The sequence below is a fragment of the Temnothorax curvispinosus genome, unplaced genomic scaffold (genome assembly GCF_003070985.1).
Source record: "Temnothorax curvispinosus isolate PA1 unplaced genomic scaffold, ASM307098v1 QBEX01007575.1, whole genome shotgun sequence".
Lineage (NCBI taxonomy): Eukaryota > Metazoa > Arthropoda > Insecta > Hymenoptera > Formicidae > Temnothorax > Temnothorax curvispinosus.
The window spans coordinates 1-17,375 of NW_020217355.1; the positions used below are offsets into that span (position 1 = coordinate 1).

The 17,375-nt window shown below is 38.5% G+C and overlaps 1 protein-coding gene across 1 annotated transcript; it reads left to right on the forward strand.

Moving 5' to 3' along the window:
- Positions 1 to 3,686: 3,686 nt before the first annotated feature.
- LOC112457183 (lipase 1-like) lies at positions 3,687 to 4,653 on the forward strand (the record flags this gene model as incomplete). The annotated part of the gene is made up of 3 exons (XM_025020106.1): positions 3,687 to 3,771; positions 3,949 to 4,091; positions 4,357 to 4,653. Coding segments are annotated over 3 exons (405 nt in total), but the record flags the coding sequence as incomplete, so codon positions are not given.
- Between the last annotated feature and the right edge of the window lie 12,722 nt (positions 4,654 to 17,375).

The following is a 17,375-nucleotide window of genomic DNA, read 5'->3' on the forward strand; positions in this document are numbered from 1 at the left end:
TATCCGTAGTTGCAGACAAATTCCTATAGGTCGACATTGCGTACAGATGCAGATGGATGCGGTATCCGTAATTACGGATAGATACCGTCAGCATCTGATGCGTACAGAATGCGGACAGAAACATACAGGACTCGTATCCGTAGTTGCAGACAAATTCCTATAGGTCGACATTGCGTACAGAGGCAGATGGACGACGACTCGCGACGACGCCGGCGCCGCTAGGCTGCGCATGATGGAAAGCGTTTCTCACATTTAAAATACAACCAGCCATAATATATAAGCAGGCGTTCTGTCAGGCGACAACCAGAAAAATTACAGTGTCTGGAGGAATCCCTTCTCCTGGCGTTTAAAGGTAGAATTTACCTGATAACTACAAACCTCCCACAATGTACATGTATTTGCAGTAATAAGAAATGAATAAAATGCATTTGCAGTTAGAAACAGATAGAGCGGGCAAATCATAATTGCATGCAAATGCAGATAGATATCCTATCTGGTTTTGCAATCAGATGCGGATAGACATTCAAAACTGGTTGCGTATAGAAACGGATAGGATTCGTAATTACGTTTGCGTATAGATTCGGATAAGTTCCGTTCCGTATAAATGCAGATAGATATTCTGTCAGGTTCCGCAATCAGATGCGGATAGACATTCAAAACTGGTTGCGTATAGAAACGGATAAGATTCGTAATTACGTTTGCGCATAGATTCGGATAAGTTCCGTTCCGTTAGGAATCAGTTAGATGCAGTTAGCCTTTTCCCACCGTCTTTGCGTACACAGTCTTATAGAATCTGCAACACTTTTCATCTGTTTCTATCCGTAATTGCAGGGAAAGAAACGCATAGTAAAGCAGTCAGAAACGGATAGAACGCACGTTCTATCCGTTTCTAACGGTAATTTTTATTAGGGCCCCTCGTCGACCGTGATCTACGATTTCGATGGCTAAAAACTATAAAGTAAAAGAAACTTTTAGTTAGATTTTGTTGATGGCGTGTGCGCAATAGGCCACTTTCTACGCACTTTGTAATATAAAATAGGGTGTGTAACACGTGCGGGTTGAGAATTGGACACGAGTGCGGGTGATTGCACTCGTCTTCGTCTCGTGCGTCCACTCCGCACTCGTGTCCAATTTTCAACTTCCCGCTCTTAATTGTTACACAAATAACTATTTCTTTTTGGTCTTTTCTACCCCAATTTCATATATAATTCTTTAAAATTTGGTTGATTAGACCTAGCTTTACATGCGATCAAAAGTCCATATACGAAGTTTATGAAAACAAAGCTTTCTCTATGAGAAAGCAAAAAAACTGTCCGAAACTGAGCATTTTCTCGTGAATGCAATTTTAGCGTAGTTTGGCATTAAGGTAGTTAGTCCGTAAACTTATTTTCTTGGAAACCTCATAAAATTTGAACAGTATATATTAACATGATTTACACACCTGCGCAATTAGAAAAAAATTGACCGTACCGAAGCTGAGATAATTGAAATCAAAAGTACCTTTTACATGTATTACAGGTACGAAAACGGTTTCCGATACCACGTTTTTAATTGTAGCGATCTAACTACTTTGGCAACTTTTATGAAAAACAAGAAGACATAGAAAAGACTTGTAAAAATATACTTGCAAAAATACAAGACCTTTGACCGTTTAGTTTCGAAGTAATTGATACTTAAAGTACATAATTCCCCTGATTTGGGTGCGGGGTCCTTTCTGATACTAGCGGTGGACGCATATTACTACGTTTACGCGAGCGTTACTTCTGTATAGTAACTTACGATAATTCCTTCGCGTAAACGGGATTTTGTAGTAACTTACGATAATTTACTCCGCGTAAACGAGTGAATTATAGTAAGTTACTACAGAAGTAACGTTCGCGTAAACGTAGTATATGACAGCTAACCTTTGAAGTTAGTTTTGAAGTGAACCTAATCTAGTAGCACACATTTATAGTGTCTATATACATGTAGGGCAGACCGGGGCTAGACCGTCCGCTTTTTTTCGGTGCCAATTTTTAACAAAATAAATAATTGTGGTTAAATGTGGTATACCACTGTAAAGAGTAAACCTTTAGCTACAAAATTTATATAGGAAATTTTTGTCTACGTCGTTTTGTTTAACCGGTATAGAGCAAAAACGACAACGGTGCAAAAATTGAAATCTAAAAAATGCCGGGGTTAAACCGTCACACTACATTTTCAATACATATACGTACATCTAATCCTGAAAAATGATAGGATACATTTTAATAATTGTTTTTGAAAAGAAAAATATAAAAATTTATTTGAAATTGTTATGCAAAACATTATTAAAGAATAATTGTTTTACCTATTCCTTAAAACAATTAAGGCACGTGAATACAGATCCTGACGAGCGCACGACGACGACGACGACCACCACCACCACCACCACCACCACCACCACCACCACCACCACCACCACCACCGACACCACCACCACTACACTGACACTGATACAATGACCAACAACGACGATCTACTGCGGCCGGGACGATCTACCACGCGCGCGGCATGTCAACTCTCGCGCGGAAATCGCGGAATCTCTGAGTCGTGCCTCGCCGTACCTCGCCGACGCCGCGACGTGCCGTGAGCGTGAGCGTGAGCGATCTCGAAAACAACGGTCCGCCATCTTTTCGGTCGGCCAAAACACCCATTTTGCGACGATACGTGCGTACCATTTCCCTCCTATACAAACTGATGCACGTGCAAGGGAAGACAGAATCACGCTCGAGGGAAACCTAACCTGAAATCGCCGTGAGCTGAAGTCGTGCGCCCGGCGCGCCACAGTGACGAGACAGGCGGATTAGCCCCGGGTGCTTACAGATGGATTAGCCCCAAACACAAGTTTCAGGTTTAATCGCCCACGAAATATTAGACATCAACGATAATGAAAAAACTACACTGGATTCGTGTTCAGCATGCATTACTCTTTATAATCACGTACCTCAAGATTTGGAGAGCAAATATTATTGCAGATATTACAAAATTTCCACGCGCAGAAAATTTCACTTTTACCTTCCGAAAACACGTTTGCCCTTGTAAAAATCATAACACGACAGGTAACCTGCCGAACCTCTGTTGGTCACATGGGTGCCATAAGCAGCGTTTACAATGTTAATAGCGAGTTCGCACAATATACAGGTTCCGAGATATTTGATTAGACGTATTTACCCCGTAGACGTTTTAGTCCCGGTCTCCCCTACATATGAGATTCTTACACACACATGCATAACGCGGACAATTCCAGCCAAATACTATGTGTCATTTGTCTATCATTAACTTTTTGACAGTATTGTCACGGACTAACTACTTTAAGTTAATTGCATTTCTAATTGTAGTTTTCGATGATTTTTTGTCGTAGTTAGTTGTAGTTTGGCGGAGTTGTTAAAAATGTTTGAAACTTTTTTACGCTTATCTACAAACAATTAAGAAAGTTTTCGAAATCGCGCATTTTCTTGTGATTAGTTGTAATTTTAGCATTGTTTAGCATTAAAACTTCTTCTTTCCATGTAATATCTCTACTTTACTTATAGTTTCCACGTATTTTTTTTCGTAATTAGTTGTAGTTTGGCGCAGTTGTTGCATAAAAAGTTGGAGAATTTTTTTCCGCCAGGGCTCATTTTCTAATTAGTCGCTTTCATTTATATAATTTTTTTCTGTTATAGACAACCCTGCCGGATTTATTATCTTATTTTCCAGCCGGTAGTTCTGTACAAACATTAGAGCATTTTTACCAAAATATACGTATAAGTGAGTATTCCCCCTTTCACATAAAACAGTATTATTCCCTTTTATAAAACAATATTCCGGTTGATAATTTTCTACAGATTACTTTATAATTGTATGCACGGGCACTAATCTTTTTCCAAATATACTTTTAAGTTTTGGACGTAATTATAAATGTACGATTAATATCAATTGTTGCAGAGGACTTTCGAAACTATGATTATGGAATAGCTGAAAACTATAAGCGATACAAACAGAAAATACCCCCAAGTTATGATTTCAAAAAGATTACTGCTCCAATAATTTTATTTTACTCAGCAAATGATATGGTTGTGACAAAAGAGGTAACAGTAGTTCTCTGTTGTTAAGTTTTTCATTGCAGTTTAATTTTTACTTACAAATAAAAGCAAAAGAAATAAATATTTATTCAACATGACAAAATTGTGATAAATTTGTTAACAATATAAAAGAATCCGATTGAATGTAATGCAAAGTGTAATAGGAAAAAACAGTTGATTTGTATTAATCGGATCTATTTTCTACTCTTCATATATTTAAATCATCTCGTTATTAATATCGTTCTTTCATTATTGGATTTTTAATTTTCAGAATGTGTTGGAACTTGGCAAACGCTTACCAAATGTTCTTTTAACGGAGGAAGTTCCATTTAAGCATTTCAGTCACGTAGATTTCCTGTGGGCAATCAACGCGAAAACTCTTTTATACGATCGTTTGTTAGAACTATTACAAAAGTTTGATGCTGACCAAAATAAGTCTATGAAATAAATCTAATCGATGAATGTAAATTAAAAGCAGGAGAGAAACCTTAATCTCTCTATATAATATGAAATGTAAACGTAGAATTGCTAAAATATTAGAAAAGTATATATGAGGTGTGATCAAAAGTTCGTGGAATTTTTTAATTTTCCGCGCTAGAATAAGTGTCCGGATAGAATACTATATTTTTTTATATGTTGGTACACTTGTGCTTGAAATACCCAGGTAGCAACCTCATAGAAGTTAGCCGGACAATTTCGACTTATGACATTTTTTTTTACGAATCGATTGTTAGTTGTTTGTTATTGATTGTTAGACTAATTAGAATGTTTGTTAGTTAATAGTTTTTACGTAATCACGAAAATAATTTTTAGTGTTAATTTAGCCGGTAAATATAGAATTCTTTACAATTTTTTATTAAAACCGTGGTCAATCGATGCGGAATCGTTTGTTAGTTCCGAATATACTAATTAAAACGTTTATTAGATCACGGTTTCGCTAAAAAAAACCGAAAAACTGTATATCGTTTAACTGCCGGAGAGTGCCCTGATAACACAGTCTGATAGTTCAGATACGTCCCGAAGAAGTGCGTAAGAAAACAGTCAAAAATTGCGACAGAAGTGCATAATATCTGTGTTTAACGAGTACTTACTGGTACTATTGCAGTAGTCTGCTGTAAGAAGCTACTGTGAAATTTTATACTATTTGTTAAAAGTAAACATGCAGCAGAAATGTGAAAACAATATGGAAGTATCTGCCCAACAGAAAAATAACAGCAAATCGCGTTAGACTCTTCACGCACACTTGACTGCTTTTTGCAGCAGAGTTTTGAGTACAGATCCGACCGGCAGAAATGTGAAAATAAGAACGTGCAAGCATCTGCCCGTGAGAAAAAGAGCAGTCGAGTGTGCTAGACGCTTGAAACATATTTGCAGCAAAATTTCACAAGTGTATGTCGCTTAAATTGTTGTTTTTGCCGTACAGATCTTTTTTTTTTTTTTTTTAATTGAAATATAAGAAATATGACCATGGGAGAAACCCATATGGCCTGTTTACATGGGTTGAATCACAGATTATGTGTTGGATATTTATATTAAGGTCGTATCACACGCACACCTCAATAGAGGTGCTCCAGTCCTAATATACATTCATTTAAAGCTACAGGCCTATTCAAAATAGCTATCTCGAGAGGGAGTGTCGTTATGACACCCACGCAGCCGCGCGCAAAGCCCTATAAGTATTAGGAGGAAGATCCTCCTTGAAACCCAACATAAACCTTATAAACCTTATAACTCGACTCGCCTTTCAAATCTTTATATGAAAAATTAAAAATAGAAAACACAAAAAAACGCACAACAAATAAATAAATATGAGGTTTCCTATCGTGTTGCACTTTAAAATTAAGACTTAAAACTTAAACTTACAAATCTAATAAAATTACGCCCAGATAACAATGGTAATCAGTTGAACGCTAACTAAATTAACCAATATTGCCTTAAAGTTGAGGCAGAGCACACCTCGATTGCGTCTATTCGTACAATTCCTTCAAACATCCTTAGGTGTAATTTTCTGTTAAATTCTAATAAGAGGGTCCTTAATCATATAAAGATCGGCAATGAACATATAAACTTTTCCAGAATGAATGCCACTTCCGGTACAGGGAGCTGAAGTAAAAACTCCAACGAGTAGGGGCCATAACCGAACAGTCTAGACAAAGCCTTTATCAAGGTTTCACGTTGATCGTCATATTTGAAGCAAGTCCAGAAAACGTGTTCTGGAGTCTCCAACTCTCCGCAATATGGGCAGTCCGGGGAATCCACCATGAGGAATCTAAACAAACTATCATGAAGGGACGAGTGTCCACATCTCAAACGATTAATAGAAGTAAATGCCCTTCTCTTAATGATAAATTCATCAAACCATGCACTTTTAAAGTCAACGTTACTCTGATCATAGAAGAATGAAAAGAACCTAGACCCTCTGAAGATCCTTTCCTCAAAACACCATTCTATCGATTCTTTGATAGTTTCATTTTTCCATAAACGCTTTAACTCTCTATGAGGAATTTCTTTGAAATCTCCACGTGGGCCATTGCAAGCTGCCTTGGCGGCCCTATCTGCTAGTTCATTCCCTTTAATACCCACGTGCGAGGGGATCCAAACAAGATTGATATTCCAGTTCTTCTTTGCAAATTTAACCAGAAGGTTTCTTATTTCTAAGATCAAGAATGAGGTCTGGGAAGGCTTAAAGCAAGAAGAGATAGCCAGTAAGTTAGAGAGTGAGTCCGAGAAAATAAAGGCTTCAGACCATTCATGTTCCTCACAGATCTGAAGGGCTTTTAGGATAGCCATTGATTCCACCGTAAAGGAGGAAAGGAAGCCAAAGGAGGATGCACTGAATAATACCTCGCCAGACTGCGAAACAACCGAGAAGCCAGAGGAATTTACCTCCTTCATATTAGTAGATCCATCTGTGAAAATAGCTTGATTCGAGAGCAAGACCTGGCCAAAAATCTCATTAAATTTAGCCGCGGGAGCAGAATCTTTTTTAATTAAATCACCGGAGACCTTGTCCACCTCTAGATGGGCGAACAGAGCTTCAAAATTCTCAGGGTAGCAAATCGGATGTTCCCTCTGAGGGATATATTCCATATACTCCTGAAAAGAGGAGAGAGCCTCTAAAAAGGGGTCGCTCATGCGTCTACCATGCACAATAGGTCTGCTGTTGCTTAAGTGTGTTAGTTTTTCCTTCAGGGGATGCGATGCGCTGGACCAAACTCTAAAAAGAAAACCCAATGCCAGATATTTGAATCTAAAATAGAGGGAGGGTTCGCGAAGTTCTGCAAGCATAACGTTAAGGGGAGTTGAACATCTGTAACCCATAATTAATCTGATTGCTCTCATCTGAATTTTGTCCACCTTCGTAGACAGGTCCCTGGAGACAGAATTCATAAGGAATCCTGCATACTCAAGTCTAGAGCGGATTAACGCCCTATACACCTTTCTAAGGACATATGCGTCAGAGCCCCACCACTTCCTACCTAAGCATTTGAGAGTTCTGATTGAGTTTGCACATCTCTTTTCTAGCTTCAACATATGAAACTTCCAATTTAGATTTTTATGAAAGGAGACTCCTAGAAAAAGTGCCACATCAGATGGGTGAATTACAATACCAGAAACGTTCAAAGGGGTGTTCATTTTCATTCTAGTCTTATTAAAAATACAAAACTGTGTCTTTAATGGAGATAATACCAACCCAATTTCCTTTAACTTCTCCTCAATACGTTTAATAACCTGCTCTAAATTCTTTATTCCAGTAGCCAGCGACGGGGAGGTTGAGTAGAGACAAATATCATCTGCATACTGAAGCATATGCACATCACCGTGATTCATGTTATCTATTTCGGTAACATGTATTGTGTATAGTATCGGGCTCATTACACTACCCTGCGGAAGACTCCGATAAGCGAACCTTTTTTCATCCAACTCATGAAAGCTACATGAAACCCTTCTAAAAGAGATCAAATTATAAATAAATGTTTTGCTCTGTGGGGGGAGGCCTAGAGTAGCTAACTTATCAATGAGAACATCCGGAAGGACAGAGTCATAAGCTGATTTTACATCTAAAAACGCAGCTGGAATAGCCCTTCTCTCTTCAAATCCTATCAAAATATCCGTGTATAAGATTGTTAAGTTGTCAAGACAGCTTCTCTGTCTTCTAAACCCATATTGCGAATCCGGGATAAGTTTATTCACTTCTAACCACCAAAGAAGTCTATTCGTCACTAATCTTTCCATGACTTTACATAAACATGATGAGAGTGATATAGGTCGGAATTTATTATTAGATCCTTGTTTTGGAATAAAGAAAACCAAGTAGTCTCTCCATTCTTCCGGAAAACTGCCCTCCTTGTAGAGGAGATTGTAAATTTTTAAGAGAAAAGCTTTACCCAACGGGGAAAATTTCTTAATAATTCTATAATTGATTCCATCCAGTCCAGGGCTAGAACCTAAATTTACCGATTCCAAAGCCCAATCAAGTTCCTCAGGCAGAAAGGGCAAGTCCAGGAAAGGATCCGTTCCCGGTGAACTCAAGGATTCATCTGGTCGAGGAGTGGGAGCCCACGGGGGGAAAAGTTCGTCAATTTGGTTACGGACACTGTCAATTTTCTCAGCAGGAACTGCTCTACCTGTCTCAGTCCTATTCCATCTCGAATCAAATCTCCTCATGGTGTCCCAAACTATTTTGGGATTCGTATCTCTTTTAAGGGATTCTGCAAATTCCTTAAAAGCCTCAAGTTTAATCCTCCTTAAACCTTTCTTTGTTATCCCACACTGATATCTGTAAGCCTCATAATCTACAGCTCTACCCGTTTCCATAAAAATCTGTAGTTTTAACTTTTTTTCCGCTATCAATGCATCGCATTCCTCATTCCACCAAATACACGGAGGATGAGGAGGAGAGGGGGGGAGGGTTCCGAGGATTCCCCGGGGTAGCCCCCCTCACTGCCTCCTCCACAATTGCTAAGAACGAAGAATACAAGACCGTGGGGCTGAGCTGATCCGACAACATCAAGATTCTAAGATCTTTGTCCATAATAGAGCTAAACCGATTCCAATCTGTGTGCTTATTGTATAATTTGGTTCGCTTACGTGGAAAAGAGGAGGGGCCTCTGTTCATTGACGACGTAATCAAAACCGGATAATGATCCGATCCCCAGGCATCATCCAAAGTCTGACATCTCAGTCTAGGAGCGATGGAAGCATGACAGAACGCCAAATCGATGGTTGAAGGGCCGCACGAAGCGTTGCCCAAGAAGGACGGGGCACCGTCACTTACTAGAACGAGTTCAGTATCCTCGATTGCCGACGACAGTAGCCTACCCGATTGACAGAGGAACGAAGACCCCCACGCCGGGCTGTGAGAGTTGAAATCACCTACGAACATACATCTATTAGATCCATTATTGTTATCAAATTGAGTGAAAAATCTTATCCACTCGTTTTCAGAAAGTTGACCACTCTGAGGGGGTTTATAGCAAGATATAATAATAAGATTAAAATCGGAGAAAAAAATTTCAATTGCACATGCTTCTATTTTACCTGCACAGTCCTCCAGTACAGAAATCTCTCTGTATTTAAGGGCATGACTAACTAAAATAGCCACCCCTCCGCCTCTACCTATAACCCTATCCCGTCTCACCGTATCGAACCCTCTCAACATGAAATTGAATTGTGGTTTAAGCCATGTTTCCGAAATTGCTGCGCAATCGAATAATGTACTCTGCCTTTCCAGTTCTTGAAAACGCTGTAACAAAGAATGTGCATTCCAATGTATCAACCTAAATTTATCCATTTCAAAATACGGAATGAGAAAAACCCGGAAAGAAAAAATTAAGAAAAAGTAAAAAAAATTATAAAAGAAAATTTACCTATTCAGTAAAAATATAAAAATGAAAAAGTTATTAGGATTATAAAAATGCGAAGTTTTAAGGCAAAGCAAACTGATTAAGCTATTAAAGATTCTGTAATAATAATAACAAAGGGCGTTAACGCGTAAAAAGGTAAAAAGGAGAAAACTTTTGACAAAACTCTATTCTTTTATGGTCTCCTCATGGAGCTTCATGGTTTTCTCCAGCCTAGTCACCAGTTGGTCCAGTTTCTTCATGGTAGACGCCTTTTCCATTATTTCCAAGAGTTTGGAGGAGATCTCCGGAGCCACCTTCATAAGGCTAGCAGCGAATGTTCTTCCTCTCGAACTGGATTGTAGACTTGTCGCAAAGTTTGACGTAGACACGCCGCCCCTCGAAGGAAGAAAAGGGAAGTTTCTTGAAGAAAACACTGGCGGCCGCCGATCCTCATAGAACGGGCAATTTTTATTTTCCCTTTTCTGAACTAAGGCCCTTGCCTCCATAAAGGGAAGGTTATCAACAGCCATAGCTTTTGCAATCTCGAGGTTCTTCATAAATTTAGGGCATTTTCTATCACTGGTAGCGTGTTCTTCCTCGCAATTGATACATTTCTTTGGTTCGGAACAAGGCGTCTCCTTAGAGCTAACATGGTCCTCGCTGCCACATTGCAAACACCTGGGATTTTTTTCACAAAATTTAGACAGATGACCAAATAGGCCGCAGTTGAAACAGAGTCGTACCGACCTTTAAAACGGTGATGTATGAACAATTGTTCTATAGACCTTTATATGGGTCCGGCAATTCTTCACCCAATTTCTGGACACAGACCGCCTCCGAGTCCGACCAAATACCAGTGGTGCGATCTCTTCTTTTCAGCCTGAAGAGGTCCGAGATTAGAATATCTTGATTCTCTTCCTCGATTACAGTCTTTAGCTCAGCCAAGGATAAGTCGAGAGGAATATTTCTTATAACAAATTGACGAGTTAATTTGTACTTCGGAATGTATGTTATAAATCCTTCATCCTTAATGAACTTGTTCCTCAGAGCCATGTTAGCCGCGGCCTTTGACGGAAATGTAACCCTCCACGTGTTGAATGAAGAAGGCGCAACGCTGTCATATTTTACGTTCGCTGACATGAGTTTTTTAGCCATTGTGATAATTGAGAAGCGTTTTCTGGGCTGATCCTTTGTCGTAGGGATGCGGAACAAAACTATAAAAGGAGCTTTTGTGTAAGCCCCATACAAGGAAGTCGACTCACTTGACCCGGACTTGCTGCCCTGATTCTTAATTGGTGGGATAACCTCTCCTTTCGTATTTGTCTTAACCGTACCCGTCTGAGCTTGTTTACCTGATTTCTTCGAGGTGAAAGACGTAGTACTCGAGTTGACTTGTCTTTTCTTACTGCTCTTATTATTCGCCACGGATCCTACAGCCTCCTCCTCTTCAGTGGAAGAGGGAAGGGGACGCTTTCTTGATTCATCTTCAAACTCCATATTTTCCGTCATTTCCCCCTGATAATTCTTTGACTGCGATAGAAAAGCTTGAAAGTCTTCTCTTGCGTCTTCAAAAGTAGGCGAAGCGGGGGACGGGGGGTTGCCCCCAGCCGACATGTCGGCTGAAAGAGGTTAACGCCCCTCTCGCGAAGAAATATTCCTCACACGCAATGAACCATCAAGCAGTAGCCCCACACAAAAAGACTCCCGGCAAACAGCGGACGCGCCTGTACATACACAGAGCGCTCAAAAAAGTCTCAGCTATCCGCGAATTGAACTCACTCACAATTTTAAGCGGGAGATAACTCGCCACCATGCGCACGCCACGATGGCGAAACCGGAAGACCCCGTACAGATCCGACCGGCAGAAACGCGAAAAGAACGTGCAAGCATCTGCCCGTGAGAAAAAGAGCAGTCGAGTGTGCTAGACTCTTGAAACATATTTGCAGCAAAATTTTACAAGTGTATAATGTCGCTTAAATTGTTGTTTTTGCCATACGGATCCGAGTGACAGAAATGCGAAAAAAGCGTGCAAGCATCTGCCCGTCAGAAAAAGAACAGCTGAGCGCGCTAAACTCCCAGACAGCACAAAATATTTATAAAATATTTATAAAAAAGATTTAAATATTTTGAAAATATTATAATGTCCGGAAAATAAAAGTATCTAAAAGATTATAATAAATATTTTGAAATTAAGTGTAAATAATTATCATCAATATTATTAAAGTTGTTTTTAATATATGTTATATAAATATTTATAGAAATAATTACTGTAAGTTAACTGGAGATTGTGAAACTGTTATAGTTTCGTGCTGTAAGATGTAGGCTATACGCCTATACGGTCCATTTTGGCGTTACGAATTTCGAAAAATGTTTGATAAATCAGATGTACGGTATATATTCTGCCAAAATCATTTGTATTTTTGCTTCTCTACTTCTTACGCAAGCATCTGTCGTAATTCTTGTTGAATTCTGCTGTATGTGCTAGTTTGCAACGATGCCGCTAGGCGGCGCATAATGGTAAAACTAACTCATAAGTAAATTTCAGTTGGGATCTAATATAAGCAGAAGTAGGCCTCCGGCGAAGCAAAATCATGACATTCGCGACAATATCTTCGCCAGCAATGCAACGTAAGGCTTACCCAACACCACTGCGGTGCTATAAATATAAAAAATATTTTTGTAAATTATTTTAATCTTCCTAAAAAATATTTTAAAAATATTTTGTGCTGTATGAGTAGCAGTAGGCGATGCTACAAATCTGGCGCGATTATGTTGCACTGCGATTTGCGCAAGCATCTGCCGCATTTCTTGCACTATTCTGTTATATGTAAATGCATACACATATCTTCCACAATTCTGTTGCACTACGACGAGCGCAAGTTTCTGCCAACAGAAAAATAGTCAAAGTTGGAAATAGAAAACGCATTTGCCCGATCTGCCCGATCTGCATGATCTGTCCGAAAGTTAAGGGTCGACAGGAGTAACACTACCGACCTCTGTCGGGTTGCTTAGCTGCGAGTCCGTATTTTATTTATTATAAATTTTTTAAGAGCCAAAATGGAAAATCCGGCTCTGTACCAGCTTGCGGCTGATCTTACTGATTAAAACAAGCATAAGTGAAATGAGATTCGTTAATTAATTAGGCTAAAATTTGGGAAAAGCCGTTCTTAAGGGGATCCTGCAGTGACTGGCGAACTTCCTCGATGTCGATAATGTCAACCTTTCTAATTTTGTTTTCCCTATATCTGTTTTTGTCTAACGAAATGACATCTGTCCTTTTTTCGATTGCTCGCCATCTCTCGCAAAATCCGGCAACTACTGTTGCTGCTCTTCTTGTCATTTGCATCCGTATTTGCATTACTAAAATAATTTTTCTATGGATCTTTTTTTGTACGCATTGAATCTTACTTCTACTTGCACGATATTATTCCTACATGTTTTCCCAAGGGCAGATGATAAAAATTATGTATGTATAAACTGCAGAATATTTGTTTTAAGCAAATATTGTCGTCAGGTGACAGCTGCGTATGTGCCCAAATAAGTAATATTTTTAATTTTTTGGTGTTTTTGATATAAAATCGCGTTTTCTGCCCTAGATTTTTGTGCGTACTTTAATTCTAGACCAAAAACTTGCAATTCTGTAAAGCCAATTAAAAGATCCATCGAAAAACGATAATGTCGGTAAATCATACGGCTGCAGGATCCCCTTAAGCAGCTTTGCAGCTCTAAGCAAGCCTGCCAATCGAAAGAGGAGAAAATTTTACTAAAAAAACATATCTAAAGTTTTCTTAATATTAATATGTGTAGGAGTAATAATTTTTTAATTAACGCTTCAAAGTGCGTCGAAGCCGTCCCGTGTGAAGCCGCCTGCAGAGTACGCGGGCGCGCGCGCACTTTTTAAAAAAAGTTGTAACTTTTGATTGGATCGATAGAATCAAATTTTACAAAAAGCATTCGAAAGTAGACGTAATTTACTAATTTTCAAGTGGTTTAGAAAAATTGAGAAAGCATTTTGAGTATATTTAAATCGAATTTGAAGAGAGGCGATGTAAAATTTTTGACTTATTTTACTAATATCATTGCCATTTATTTAAATTTGCAGATTTTTACTTCTAAATTAAAGCATTATATTCTTAAAATATGTGCTGATAACATGCAATAAGTGAAAAAAATTACAAAAATTTATTTTTTTAAAGTTGGGACCTCAAAGTTGATAGTTCTCTTGAAATTTCGTTATTTCAAAATTAATCGACAAGTTTGACTGCAGATATTATTGCTTAGGAAATAGATATTGAAATTTAATAACAGGGTTTTTTAAAGCTGAAAATATGTACTTTAAGATGATACATGTTTTATTTGAAAAACAAAATATTAAGCAGGTGTATTTTTCAAAAAAGTATATAAAAATAAATGTCGAACTAGAAAATATGAAAATTTCTCTATTTTTAAAGTCAAAAAAATAAAAAAAAAATTTTTTTTGAGAAAATAACTTATGGGATGTTGTAGATTGGGTCTTAAACTTTAAGACTGTATATCGGAAATATTTTTTTGAACTTTTATTTTAGTGGCTACACGCAATTTAGTAAAAAAAGTCGTATTTACTGTCGTTTGTACTGTTGTTCGGGGTAATCTTAGAAACTATTGGACCGATTTTGAAAGTATTGTATATGAAGTAGGGGTAGAATTTCCCGGGGAGTACTATAGGGTGTATAGTTTTTTGTTACCGATCTTCTGGAAACCAGTTTTTCTAATTTCTTCAATTTTTTGAGAAATAATTGACGAAATTTCAAAGAATTATATATGAAATAGGGGTAGAATTTTCCGGAGAGTGATATGAAGTGTATAATTTTTCGTTACCGATCTTTTTTGGAAACGGTATCCGAAATTTTTCCAACTTTTCGGGAAATAATTGACCAAATTTTAAAGAATTGTATATAAAACAGGGGTAGAATTTCCCGGGAAATGCTATAAACTGTATAGGATTTCTCGGCTTGCGCGCGGAGAACCGCAGCGTGCGAGTGAGCGCGATAAAAACGTTAAACTTGAAACTTTGCCTCTCTCTGAAGATGCTGCAATGCAGCATATCAAAAGAGTATATTTTCAAGTTCAAAAGTGGAGAATACGAATTGGCAGCAACTGCATGGGGCTGGAATAATGATTTTACACCTATCATTATGAAACAACTTCCAGCTCCAGACAGTATTTTAAAAATGATATTTTGCGGCTGTCGAACTGGCTGCGGAAAAGCTTGCGGTTGTAGAAGAGTTGGACTTCAATGCACGGAACTGTGTGCAAAATTGCTGGAATCAGGGCTGCTTAAACGTACCGATATGTCCAGATATTTATGAAGATGAACCCATTGAATTGAATGAAGATGAAAATCAATAAATACGAATAAATATGACAAATGTAACGATTAAAAAAAAAAAAAAAAAAAAAAAAGTGCTTTTTACCCGCCCTTTTGAGTCGCCATTTTATAATGTTGAAAATTTTACTTCAGATTCGTATTCAGCAACCTTAAAAACACATTACCTATGAATTTCATGATTATACATTTAACATTTTTTTAATTATATCACTTTTTCACATTTTTCTTTAAAAAATCAGTTTTTTTCATTTTTTTTTTCAAAAATAGGTAAGAGCACATAAAATAAATAAGTAAACCTTTCCATTTAAGGGTAGAAAAACACTTTCCAAAAGGTTTCAAGTGAATTCATTCTTCGAGAACAAATTTCCAAATAACGCATGTTTTTCGCCTACGTTGCCTGGACTATAAGTTGTAAAGCGAAATTATAAAGTACATGCATGGGGGGGGGGGGGTGCAGGGGAGCAAAGCCCTCCCGCCCACGTATGTACTTTGATATATTATATAAGATATATTCATCATTGAAAGCTAACAATAAGTGATATGCATTATATAAGTATACATACGTTTCAAATTCACGCACTTTTGCATGCGCGTGCGGCCATTGAGCATGCGCATATGGCCACAGGGGATGTTCGTAGTCGCTACAGCTCGTCGGTATGACAGGAATCGTAACCTGATTCCTGTCAACTTTAAGGGTCGACAGGAGTAACACTATAATACCGACCTCTGTCGGATTGCTTAGCTGCGAGTCCGTATTTTATTTATTATAAATTTTTTAAGAGCCAAAATGGAAAATCCGGCTCTGTACCGGCTTGCGGCTGATCTTACTGATTAAAACGAGCATAAGTTTAATGAGATTCGTTAATTAATTTGGCTAAAATTTGGGAAAAACCGTTCCTAAGCAGCTTTGCAGCTCTAAGCAAGCCTGATTCCAACTTTTCCAATTACGTTGCATATATATATAAATTATTTTCCTATATGTCAAAATAGTTCACGCATACACTTTCCACGCGAAACGAGGTGCCACATGGGTTCATGACGCGCTTTACAAGCTCGTTTAAGTACATGCGTGGGAGGGGGGATTTTGTTCCCTTGCACCCCCCTCCCCATGCATGCACTTTATAATTTCGTTTTACAACTTAGCATGTACTTTAAGTTGTAAAGCGAGTTCCACGCTGCCTACCGGCGGAATGGGTGCGGGAGAGGGGGGCCGAAGGCCCCCCTCGCACCCCCCTCCGTGTGTGTGTGTGTGTGCATAACATCTACAATTTAATATAGTCAGGATAGTCAGAATAAATTAATAGATTATTTTATTAGTTTATCCTGACTATATTAAATTGTAGATGTTATATGCATACACACACACACATGCGGGAGTGCAAGGGGGGCTTTTGGCCCCCCTCCCGCATCCACCTCCGCCGGTAGGCAGCGTGGAACTCGCTCTATAACTTAAAGTACATGCTAAATTGTAAAGCAAAATTATAAAGCACATGCATGAAGGGGTGCAAAAGGGGGCTTACATGCGTAAGTGCACGTGAGCAGGAGGGCTTTTCTCCCCTGCACCCCCCCCCAAACATGTACTTTATAATTTCGCTTTACAACTTAGCATGTATTTTAAGTTGTAAAGCGAGTTCCACGCTGCCTACCGGCGGGGTGGGTGCAAGGGAGGAGGGGCCGAAAGCCCCCCTCGCACCCCCACGTGTGTGTGTGTGTGTGTGTGTGTGTATGCATAACATCTACAATTTAATATAGTCAGGATAGTCAGGATAAATTAATAGATTATTTTATTAGTTTCACCTGACTATATTAAATTGTAGATGTCATATGCATACACACACACACACACATGCGGGGGTGCAATGGGGCCTTCGGCCCCCCTCCCGCATCCACCTCCGCCGGTAGGCAGCGTGGAACTCGCGTGAGACACTATGTATATGATGACACTATGTATATGATGATATATAAAATTAAAAATAAACACAATTAAAAATGATCAGATCCTGTTTTTTAAAACTTCTATATATGTACAAATTCTCCGAAATTTCAAATGTGTGTAACACGAGATCTAATCAATCA